This window comes from Etheostoma cragini, chromosome 2, assembly GCF_013103735.1.
Source record: "Etheostoma cragini isolate CJK2018 chromosome 2, CSU_Ecrag_1.0, whole genome shotgun sequence".
Taxonomy (NCBI): domain Eukaryota; kingdom Metazoa; phylum Chordata; class Actinopteri; order Perciformes; family Percidae; genus Etheostoma; species Etheostoma cragini.
This window is the reverse complement of record NC_048408.1, coordinates 13101685-13114406: the sequence shown is the minus strand read 5'-3', so window position 1 is coordinate 13114406 and position 12722 is coordinate 13101685. Positions and strand designations below refer to the sequence as shown.

General features: G+C 39.3%; 1 protein-coding gene across 1 annotated transcript in view; it reads right to left on the bottom strand.

Moving 5' to 3' along the window:
* tbck (TBC1 domain containing kinase) overlaps positions 1-12722 on the bottom strand; it is a 43044-nt gene that overhangs the window by 25208 nt on the left and 5114 nt on the right. The window contains exons 9-21 of the mRNA XM_034883326.1: positions 12660-12717; positions 11668-11806; positions 11476-11575; positions 10967-11016; positions 10711-10840; positions 10356-10454; positions 10197-10259; positions 9979-10105; positions 9662-9712; positions 9474-9557; positions 8608-8693; positions 6601-6637; positions 2694-2855 (exon numbers count right to left, since the gene is read on the bottom strand). Of these exons, the coding sequence (XP_034739217.1) occupies positions 2694-2855; positions 6601-6637; positions 8608-8693; positions 9474-9557; positions 9662-9712; positions 9979-10105; positions 10197-10259; positions 10356-10454; positions 10711-10840; positions 10967-11016; positions 11476-11575; positions 11668-11806; positions 12660-12717 (1186 nt within the window). The remainder of the gene's footprint in view (positions 1-2693; positions 2856-6600; positions 6638-8607; positions 8694-9473; positions 9558-9661; positions 9713-9978; positions 10106-10196; positions 10260-10355; positions 10455-10710; positions 10841-10966; positions 11017-11475; positions 11576-11667; positions 11807-12659; positions 12718-12722) is intronic.

The window sequence follows — 12722 nt, the reverse complement described above, 5'->3', positions numbered from 1 at the left end:
ACTGTCAGCGCCTGCAATTTGTTTATTCTCTTGATCCAGATTTTTTTTAAATGGCAGCACACAAAACTATGCCTTACAGTACGTATAGAGACATAACAGAGATAAGTAGCTGACACAAAAGTAAGTTGAGTCAACTAAAGCCAAACCATGCACTGGAAATGAAGCATGATATAACGTATTTATGTTACACAGCCAAACCTACTGTGTGTCAACTTTCAGGTCTGATGCATTGCATCATATGCACTGCAAGTCTATAAATGATATACCCAGTCAAAATATTTACAACAAGACTGACATGAACAAGACTAACAGAGACTAAAGACAAACTAACCTAGCAGCTCAGTGAAGCTGTAGTTTGGTGCGGTAGTACTTTGAGTTAAATGCTAACATCAGCATGCTAACATGCAGATATAATGGGTAACATGGTCACTACCTTAGTTACACATGTTGTAATGGTAACATTTGTTTTAGCCCCTAACATAAAGTATTGCTAAGGTGGCAGAGAATGTTCCTTCTTTTTTAAAGAAGTTGGGCATTTTGAGCTGATGATAGTGCTTGCAGAAATGTCGGGGATCACCAAAGTCAGTAGGCTTCATCCTTTGGGAACCATGATTACCTGTACAAAAGCAATGCTATCAACTTTTTGTTGAGAAATTTACAGTCTGGACAGCACAGACATCAACATTGCCATTGCTTGAGCTCTTCTGCTAGCATGGCTAAAAAACAAACCCTGCACATTACAGCCAATCAGGCCCCAGTAGTAAGACCTCTACTGTCATTTAGTAGCAGTGCTGGGTGTTTTGCTAAACTCTTACTGGTACTGGAGTGGATTTAGAAGTCTGTGTCTGTTACAAGTCACGTAATACTCTTTCTCGAGTGTGCTCCACCTTACTGGAAACTTAAGAAAACAAGTCCTGTTTGAGGTCAGTGTACAGCCCAAAATTCATTCCTAATATAGTTTAGAGAGAGTGCCAGATACTACACTGTAAGTACCCAGGTACACACAAGCTTTGATAATAAGGCTGGAAGTAATATACAGAAACAAGCAGGCAGTGGTAGCCACTCTGAGGCAATCTTGCCAAAGAAGCTGCCAGCAGCGTTAGGCCAACATATTTTACCTTTATAAGGAGAGCTGGCTCTCCCTTTCCCTTCTGCCTCAATCGCATGGATCTGTTAGACAGTAAAACACAGTGAAGTATGGCAATGCGGAATTTAGGCAGAAGGGAAGGCTGCTTGCCTAAGTTTATTGAGTGCTCCAGCACGGCCTCTGGACAAATCGTTTATAAAAAAAGCCAATGTCATTCTATGTTTCAGCTAGAAAATAGAGGACTGAGCAGCAATTTCAAATAGAGTTTGAAAGGAAATTGTCTGAGCTATCTCCCAGGTAAGAGTTACATTCTGAAGACATACATTATGAATGCCGCTTTTGGATTTTTATGTCACCAATACTTTCCCGAAGTAATCTCCTTGTGCAGCTGAAAAGGAGCAGTAAAGAGGGCACTTTTTAAGAGACATGGTTAGGAGTCTTTACTCTGTGTGTCATGTAAAGTTGGCAAAAACATCAAAATCCCTGGGGCGATGGGTCCGTGTCTGCCTTAACCACGTGTAAAACCCCTTGGACAGTCTGGTAAAACTACTTAACAAATACAAGTAAGTGTGCATTTTCATCAAGGTTGTGTGATTAGAATCATCCCACTGTGAATTACTCTGTCCACCCCACAACCCTAACCTTTGCACTAGGTGGTGTAATGAGAGGTCAGAAAACTGTAATCTGCAATGTGCGTTATTATTCGAAATGATTTTTAGGGAAAATTAATGAAACAGTTGCAGTAGTATCACATTTGAGGTTTCTTATCCTGGATTACACCCATTCCTACTTTTATTTCATTGCCAGTGCTATTTATTACCACCATACTATTTCCCTCTGTTAGTGAAATGTTTAATTCAAATCCCTGTATCTTTGTATAAGCAAAGCAGACAGTTGCTTCATGCAGCCTGCTCGCATCAAATACCCATGCCAGCCCTTGGCTTTATTTATCTGTGTCTATTGGCTTTTCTTGCATTAGTAATCCTGCATTTGTTGTCCAGGGCTGAAAAAGTACCACTTAGCCTCCCTGGTTCCTGTCTGATAGCACAGAAGAACCCAATACCGTGAATATACTTCAGTGGCTAAACAGCCTACAAGGACTTAAAGCTATGAATGAAGATTATAAGTGATGGGAATGCTGGAGTACCAAGGAGGTTGTGATTTCTGTAGCAGACATATGCCAGGATGCAGCGGTTGGCTGTTGGACAGACGCAGAGGAGCGCGTGGCACGCCTAGAGCACATCATAAAGGGAGCGTGTCTGTAGGAGAGCAGAGCTGTCTGCTTTGAGAATATCATTAACTGAAGACACATCAGCATACATTATTACTCTGAGGAATTGAAAAAATTGCTTTTTGCAAATGACAGTTCTTCACACAGATGCACAAACCTTTGAGTCAGATTTAGGAAAGGTAGACAAAATGATTTGTATGATTCTCACTTGTTTTTAACTGCAGAGGTACAACAGCTTAACACAAGCAATAAATAAGTAATTAAAGTTGTTTATTATCAAGTTACATTTGACCTAGCCCGAGTATGGAACACACATGAAAAGAGGGACTAAGGTAGGACATAGTATTATTCATAAATACCATCTGAAATTCTCACCTGGCAGGTCAGAGAAGAGTAGGATGCACTCATTGAAGCCATTCGCCAAGAGACGGTCCCTGAGCTGCTGCAGTATGGCCACGCCAATACAGAAGGGGAAAGAGGAGTTACCCAGCAGCAGCGTGTCCCACAAGTGGAAGATCTTGTGCAGCGGAAACACATCTGTTTGGCGAGTGCAAAAATAATCACAACAAAGGGGAGATTTTATAATGTGACTAAATATGAGAATGTTTGAAAAGACATTTCCTTTGTACAATAGGATCCTACAAGCGGTACAATAGCATGCAATATGCACATAGTGAGAAATGAGGAATCAGCTTTTACATAATGATTGTGATTTGCATGTGCATAGCGCATTTGCTTAACACGGCTATATGGCTTTAAAATGGGACGCTCACTTAGCAACATTGTGCACTGGCAAGGTTGCCTGGAGGGATATTTGATGTTGGGGAGGCAGCTGGGAAAACGTTTTTAGGTGGGTGTTGTTGTGGAAAAATGACAGGAAGAACATCAGGGGGCTGACTAGCTTTATAACAAGGAGCCAGCCCAAGTTATTCAAGCCAACTAAAAAACACATCCTGTTAATGTGTCCCACTGCAGTTCTTATAAGTCACATTAGTTTCAGTATTTGAATATTTCCTCCCTGTTTAGATTATACAAGAGAAATAGTCCTGGTCACCTGCTTCTATCATCCCGTGTTTTTTAAGGTGGATGCTGGGCAGCAGACGTGTGTGCGGGTGGTGAGGCCGAGAAAGCAAGAAGGGTGAGAAAATGCCTCGGAGGGTCCGCGCCACATTAGCAGTCAGCTGAGCAGACCAGTGCATGTGAGTGACAGGCAGTGTGTCTGAGTGTGTGTGTCTACGTGGGAATTGAAGATGACCCTCCAACCTTGTCTCATATTGGATTGGGGACATTAGTAGTCAGAGGGGCACTGCTGCTGAATACTGGACTCACACACTGCCTCAGGGGGAGGATAAGGGGTAAAAGGGTCACACCTCCCACTCGCCGCCCCAAGAGTGGTCTGTCTGTCTGTGTGTGTGTGTGTGTGTGTGTGTGTGTGTGTGTGTGTGTGTGTGTGTGTGTGTGTGTGTGAAGAATAAAATACCTCAATGCAAAGCGCTAATTAATTATTAACATTCATATTAAGTAATTAATTGATTATTTTGGCTAAAATTAATGTATCATGGGTTGTTCCGGCTATAAAAGTCTGCAAAGTTCTAATGCAAAACATTCACAACATTCTTCAAACAGTTGTACTGTATAATGGGTCTGTATTTAGGAGACACAGAGGTTAAGTGAATATTATTTAATTTGTGACAATAATCTACGACCCCGGTTAATATGCTTGTATTTCAGAGATCCAACTGTGCCCTGTGGAAGATAAAAGAGTAGTGCTGCCATCAACTGACAAACTGTAAGCTGAGAACCAGCCAAAAAAATAATAAACTTTATGTACCTCTGATGCAGCACAGAAGGTAATAGGACACATACATGATGCTAATTTTAAATCAACCAATTTCTACTATTAAGGAAGTAAACCTGAAATTATTTCTGCATTTTTAAATATTTCCTCATCTTTCAATCTTCGCCAAATCCAACATCTCAAAGATAAATCTAGCAGTTGATCTTGATTGCTACATCCACAGCTGCTCTTGGAGTTATGTCAAAGAGGGAACAAATTAATGAGTAGGATGTAGTACAGAAAATCCAACTTAAAGCACTCAAGATCGTAAAAATAAATATGGGCGTTGTAAGTTATAAAAACACATCATGCACCTACCCAAGGTTCTCCTAAGGGAGGAAAGTTTGCTGAGTGTTGATGCATTTTTCTAATGTATTAAATCCATATCTATTAAAGGCTTTTTATTTTTTACCACCCTGGAATAGAGCGTCTGGAATTGATTTTGTCCGCCACATCCTACCCATGGACCTAGACATACTGTATTTTTCCTTCTTAATGTTGCCTTAAAACTCATCTGACAACCTGTGTGCAATATAGAATACATTAATTGTGTTTTATTTCCAGCTGACTTTAAAACATCAATATTTTTGAAATAGCTGTGTGATAACAACTATTCCAAAACCCACAATGGCTTATATACTGTATTTCATAAAATATCTTTGGAACAGTTTGGTATTATTTTCCTTACTTGGTGCATCAATAGTTTTGTGAGTCACTACTTAGATGCAGACATTGGTGCAGCCTGGCCCACAGGGAGCACTTTAAAAAGCCTGTGAAGTCTACAGCGCAGTTCTGCCACTCTGTTTAGTCCCAGAGACGTGACACTTGGTACAGACATGTATCTGCATTCAAAGGCTTTGCCTTGTTAGAACTAAGGTATAATGTCCACCATCCATTTCAGTCAGCATGTAAAAAAATCACAGGTGCATTACATTGCAAAAATTACTTTACTTAATGTGATTTAAAAGCAGTCTAAAATTGTATTAACATGTTAGTTTAAAACAGTCATTAACAATTGTACAGTAGTATTGGCAACAAAATGTTTTCAAGAATGGCCCATAAGTGTTTTTTATTTTATTATTATTGATGCATTGACATGTTAAAAAAAGATAAAAATAATAATAATAATAATAATAATAATAATTCAAACTGCTTTATAATAGTACTTTTGGGAAGTTTAATCTCAAATAATAAACATCTCTGAAATGTAGTACTCGAGCTGTAGAGAGAAATGTAGTTGAGTAGAAGTATTAAGTTGCAAAAATGGAGATAAATTGGTAAAGCAAAATTACCTCAAACTTGTACACAGGGTACATTACTTGATTAAATGTAATTAGTAAATTTTCATCACTGGATTTAACACAGCTTAGCTGCAAAATCAATTCAGTTAATTGACTGAACTTGAAACGTGAATTTGATATTTATAATAGTTGTCTACATGACAATGTAGTTCTAGATCATCAACTGACATGATGACAACTGAGCAAAAATCCCTGATGTCAACTGTCAACTGTGGTTAAAAGCTCAGTAAAAGTTAATAGATGTGGACCTTGAGTTAAATGAGAATTCTGGGTGATTCCAACAAGTAGCTCTGCTGTTTGGAAATTTTGAGTTATTGTCAGCAGAGAGAAAAACTAAACCAATCGGTGCTGTCTACACCATGTTATCCTCCTGCTAGATTTAGCACCCAACAGGCTTAAACATGGCAAGTTTTAAACATGTTTTTAGCCACTAAACATGTTTAAAATTTCATTAAAATTGCCTATCCATAAGCAGTGATTCCTTCCGATTAAACACACAGTGAATCTAACTGATGTAGATGTGAAAGAAATGAATGAAAGTTCTGCTAATTCAGCTGTGTTTAGTTTCTGTGTTGAGAGGCAGTTAGAGTGCTTTTACAAACTACAACACCAAAATGAGATACAAAAACATAAACATTTCAAAAATAAGCATTTGTTTATTTGTTTTAAAAGTAAGTGCTGTAGTACAACTAGCAGTAGGCAAGTTAATAATTCAGTTAATAATTGAGATAAGTTTGGAGACACTAACTTATTTAATCATAAAATTGATAGCCCTTTTTTTGTCTTATCTCTTTTCTGTGTTGTAGTTTTTAGACGGTCCCTAAGCACTGCTAACTCTAGCAGCAGGAGAATAACACGGTGTAGGTAGCACCGATTGTTTAAGTTTGTCTTGCTACTGACAGCACTTCACATTTACAAACAACAGAGTTAAGTATTTGAATCTAATAGAATTCTCCTAAGGAAGTTTTTCCAAAATAAGTGTGAAAAAAATAAAAAATAACCAGTCCATACTGGACCCACTGACCTTTGGTCTTTTTTATTGATACTTTAATTGACGCAGACTCAAAATTTACCTCTGACGGTTTTAGATTACTCTCAGTGCCACATCCTATCCACATTGTGAGTACAAAGAAAAGCTACTTACGTGTAAACATAGTCAGGAACCATGGAATAGCATAAAGCTGTGGGGTAAGAAAAAAAAAGACAAAAGATATAGGCACATTTCTGAGATAATGCAGCATTCATTTGTATGCAATATTCAGTATGTCGAAACAAATTGCTGAGAGCTCAAATGAAATAAATGAATTGCTTTCTAACTAGAGGGATTTTTTGAAGAAATTAAGCAGCACACATGGCTGAACATCTCTACGGTTTCTCAAGGAACAGAAATGGCAATAATTAGGACACTGCTGCGTTTGGTTATTAGTCAATTGGGAGAAAGCTGACAATGAATCTCATTATACAGATCTTGTCATCCATCCTTCTTTCTCCTCCTCCTCCTCTCCATTCCACATATTCCCCGGAAGAAATGCATAAAATTGAAATTAAAGACCGCACACACACTAATTAACCACCTGTTATAACACCTGCCAATCGCTGGCCACTGCCACTGGGCCTCTGTAATATTCAGTAGCGATGGATCTGGAGCAGAGTCTGCAGGAATTGGAACTGGAGCTCATCTCAGTTGGTTAATTGATAGCTAATTGTGTGGGAGTTGGTGTCTGTTCAGTAGACCTCTTCTGTGCCCCAGGAGTGATGACCGGGAGAGAGCCACTGCAGTCTCAGCCTCAATTTTAACAGCTCTGTAGCAGGACTGCGAGTCCAGCCAGATTGGATTAGTGTAGGTGTAAATGGCAGACCCAGGACAGCAGATGTGGCCAAATTGAAAATGGCCTGAAATAAACCGCTGGCCACATGCAATCTGACTCTCTGCCTGATGGCTTTAGGCATTACTGGAGCGGAGTCCTTGAACACCACAATATTACCAAAGATTACTTGTGGTTTCTACTTTCTTGCACAAGACAAATTGTATTGAGCTAGCCATGTTTTGGTATGCATATATGGGAAATATGGGAAGTAAAATCCACTTTCATACTGCAGTGACATTTGGTCTTTTAGGGCCAAAAGATTTATTGCCTCAGTAAAACAACAGTTCAAGAGTGTTCTCTAAAGTTCGCAGAGGAAAAGGGGATTTATGATCTGTAAAGTCTAATTACTGGGATTGACATCAAACATGAAAGCTGTATCAACAAAGCTTGTTCCAATATTATCCGGGCCTAACAACAAAAACATGCATACAAAGTCTCCTTTGAAAGGCAAGTCAATGCTGTTGGTAATGTGCATAAGTCAGCAACATAACAGCATGCTTTTCTTTAAAGAGCCAAGTCTGAAAAACTGACAAGCAAGATAGTGAAAGAATCACAAAGGGACATCTGTTCAAAGGAAGCAAAAAAGAAATAGCACCAACAACTACAGGTAACATTGTGAAACTAGCCAAAGTATCTTTAATAATTTTCTTTTTCCTGACACTCTTTACATTATGACATACAATCAACAAGCACAGTTTTGTGTTTCACTTGCACCACTTTAGAAAAAGAAGCTACAAGGAGACGGATGAGGAGACTTTATCCCTGACTCATCTATGATAAAGACCCCACTTTTCACCGGGTAATGTCCCAAGGGCCGGTCCACAGGTGACACACATTCATCTCAACGCACTAACTGAAACCCTAGAGAGACAGTAGAGACTTTAACCTTGTCACTGTCAGACCAGAGCTGTAAAGAGGAAAGTAAAGGGCAGGGAGAGGTGGCACAGAGTAAGAGGAATAAGGTAATCCTGGCAGAGGACAATCATTAAGTGTGCCTGGGAGACATTAGTCACTGTATTAATCATCCCTAGTGGACTACTGGGAGAATCTGACCCTCGCCACAAATTCTGGAAGGGAGGATGTGGAACAAAAAGTGTCAATGACAAAGAAAAGATATTCACAGTTATCTATGGTTGGCCATTTCCTTTGGCCCTGGTGCAGAGACAAGAACTGGAATAATGTCTTACTATCTTTGACTTTCCATTAAAGGTAAACTTCCAATTCCCTCCATTGCTGCCTATTGTCATCAGTGTGTCGGGGCACTTGTACTCTTGGTAACTTACGTCTGGGATGAAGCCAATCTCATTTAGATGGTTGCTTAGCTCTGGGTCATGGAAGGCAATCATTTGGGAGAAGACGGTCAAGTACTCTGAAACACAGGCAAAGGGGCAAGAGGTCTATACATAATCTATTGTCTAGATTGAGTGCTCAAAACCTGAAAGAAGTCTTCTCAACCAAAGAGTTATTTATTATAAATAGATATATATAGATATTTGTTATGAAAATGATTATTATAAAAAAATATTAGATTTTTTATTGTATCAACAAAAGCGGCTCCAACCAGACATTAGATTACCTAGCTCTCCAAGGCATCTCGCAGGGGAAAGGACGGATACTATTCCTGTTCCCCACAGAGTTCAAGAGGTGTATGGTGTAGCTGTTTATCAGTCACATAAGAATTGCTTGTGACATTTCTCTGCAGGCGTATGCGGTTTCATTTGTTTTCCTATCTCTAAATGATGTGGCTCAGCTGCAAACTCCATTAGGACAAACTGAAATTAGTTTTCGCAGCTTAGGAGCAACATGGAGCCACAATTTAATCAACATTGAGCTGACGGCCTGACACTCTGTGCCAGCCGATAATAATTTGTTTTTGAACTTAGCTGAATGCTTTGACCATGTTTAATACTTATTACTTAACTTGCAGTGGCAGTTACATTAGGGCACTACATTAGGGCAAAACACTGAATGGCTGAAGTGGAAACAAGTAAGATTAAGCAGAGAGTGTAATTTATATTACAATTAGGAGAAGCAAAAAAAAGTTCCATAAGTTCCAAGATCACAATACTGTATTACTGTGCAAAACACAGCAGATCATTATAACACAGAAATTTCAAACACAGAAAGTGCTTATTGTAGTAAATCTCACCTTGAATGACATGGGAGTTGTCCTTCAGGAAAAAGTTGTACAAATACTTGGGGATGAAGGCAGACATGCAGGCATATGCCAGGGCTGTGAAGAGTATAAGATAAGTATGAAAAGAAGGCACTAAACAAAAAAAGGAAGGTAAAAAATAAACAGTAACAGCAGTAAGCTATTAGAATTTAAATTATTACCTTCATTATTGAAATTCAAGTAGAGAAAGGGGGCACAAAGTGAATCCAAACCTGAAATGATGCAAAAAAAATAAAAACAGTTTATAATACAAATATAGGGTCAAGACGTTTCAACTAAGGTTAAGGAAGGGAGTTTACAAGATGCGACGTGAGCATCACCTAGTGTCCAGTCGTATACAGTACATTAGAGATGCAAACAGAGAGAGAGAGAGAAAGAGAAGACAAAAAAAACAGAGAAAAAAAAAAAAAAAAGGAAAAAAAGACATGAAAAAACATCCAGTCAGACAGAAGAAGAAATGGACGGAAGAGTGTCTGACCCTGCCAGTAGACCAGGTCAGGGTGGGAGACCACCCAGGCTTTCAACACACGCCTGAACTTGATGTGGCCCTGAGGAGACGACAGCAGCTCGTCGTACTGGTGGCAGCGTGGGATGTCCACCTCAATCTGTAAGCATACACAAATACACACCCAACTAAAAAATCAAGCTAAATTGTATAACATGACTCGACATTTTACATAGTTTTAAATAAGTTACCTGTCTGTCAGTTGGTATGGGAGTATCCTTGTCTATGCTCTCGTATTTGGCTTGAATGTCCCCCTGGGTAAAATTGAATGAATATAAAGATAAGTGTCCGCACAAGACAGTGTTAAAACTGCACCTTTTCTCAACACAGGACTACAATTTCTCTTGTACCTCAATGCCCAGCAGTGCTGCCCACGCCAGGCCTCTAACAAGGGGGGGGATGTCCACTCTGGCCTCTTTCCACACTAGGTTCTTCTTGTAAGGATAGGCCTGACAACAAAACATTAAACAGAGTATACATTGCGTTGCTTTAATTCAACAGTAAACTGTTATAAGACAATACAAGGAGTAATATTTTAGTTAAAACAATGACCAGGCTCTGACATATTTAGGCACTAATTGGGAAAGACATGCTCATATCTGTAGCAGCCCACAGGCATTCTAAGTGTACATGCTACTGAATGTGTGTGCATGTGTGTGTGTGTGTGTGTGTATATGTGTGTATTAATTTGTATGGAGCCCAGACCTTGAGAAGCCTGTCAAAGAGGATGATGCGGATGAGTTGGTACTCGGTGTCTCTCTCGCGGATGATGAGTGGGAGCGTAACAGTGGCCGACAGCTCATTGCTGCTGTTGGACTGAGGCAGACTTGACTGTCTGTATAAGGGTGAAGTAAAGGCAATATGACATTACCCGAGCCAAAATGAATGGGGTGAAAGGGGGGGAAATAGTGACAGGGTAGGAGAGGGTGAAAGCAGCAAGCTCAGGATGAAGATTGCTTACTCGTCTTCCAGTAGAGGGTAATAGGCTTCTCCTGCTACATCCTTTAGTCTCTGAAAAAAGGAAAAAAGAGGGTTAAAAAAAAAGCAATCATAACGAGGTTCAATTCTGTTCAAAAGGTGCATTGTGAAAGCACTTACAACAATAATAATATAATAAAACACCCACTATTACCCAAGTGTCTTTGCCACCACCACAGATCAACATTGTTCAAAAGCAAAGGCACATTTGACAAAATAAATTACAGTGATGCATTTTTTATAGAACAGTTGCCATCTAGTGCAATGAACAAGCACTCATCAATACAAATAATTGAAAACGTTAATGAGTTCTATGTTCTTGAAATGTTTTCTTCCCTTCGTTTGTTCCAAATGATGAAGTTAAAATGGGGCATGGTGAGGATTTTTAATTAGATAATTAGTTTTAAAGCTGGAAACATATTTGAAAAGGTGACCTCAAACACCAACCCTATACACAGTTCATACATTTACACAACACTGTAAATGTCTTACATTTCTGAGTTGGCAGAGAGACAGAGTCACTGTTGTGTCATCAAGCAAGAAACTCCGATCCCTTCCCTGGCCAAATGACTCTCCGTCTTCCAGGACAAAACTTAAAGACAGAGAGAGGGAGACATGTTATTAGGTCTGAATATCATCTGAAGCTGCTAAATGCCTTGCTCAGTGTGCTTGTGTGTATTGTACTTGGGCAGTGTGCAGATTGGAGGTTTGGACTGTATGATCTCCTTGTTGATCAGCTCCTTCTCCAAGTCTCCCCCTGCCAGACACCACAGATGGTAGACCTCATCTATGGCCCGCTCTGACAGGTAGTCTTCATCATCATCTAATGACACACATGCACATAAAACTGTAAAAACCTTCCCATAAGCACAGTTAGCCGGCAGCGCACACAAATAATTCGGTTATTAGCAAGTTTAATCATCATCTCCTGACATGAAGACATGTTCACTCATATGGCAGTGGAATCTCGATTGAACATAACTTAAAATATATATTTCCCCTTATGTGATTTCACAGTTAAAACTAACACAGTACAAGTAAGAAAATCTCTTTAAATATTAAAGAGCCTAGAGGAGGTTGAACTTGTGCAGTTAACGTGATGTTCAATGTGGAGCTCTTGTCTGTGTAAAGTCACTGAACTGAAGTGTTTTGGAATTAACCACTGGACCGTATGTGGAATCCATAATCTTGTTAAAATGTTAAAATGTATCCCTATCCAGAAAGAAGTCCCCCACATGCCTTACATAGTCACTTTTTGTATTTAGCCCTGTTTATTTTCAGGTGGGCTTTGCATGTAGTAGGTTTCACAGAATGTTGTCTGTCAGAACATCTTGGAATAAGAGGCAGGAGTACACAAATATTAATTATGCCAATTAAATATGCTTTCAAGAACATGAATAGGATAGGATGATGAGATTACAGGTTATTTTCAGATATCAAAGAAAATTCTCACAAGACACCAATTAGATCTTTTTGACACTAAATACTGCTATATTGCTGCTGCTATAGTTAATATTGATGCAGGCATGCTTAATTAAACCTACTTCAAGATACTGAATTCTTATTTTCTAAGATTTTAGTCAAGAGGAAGAAAGCTTGACAGGTGAATGGTGTGCATTTAGCGTGTAAGTGTGACTGTAAGGCTGCATGTGCAGTTGTCTGGAGTTGGGGCAGACCTTTGCAAAGGTCACTGATGTCCTCTGGGAGCTCCAGATGTGCACAGCGCAGGGAAGAGGAGA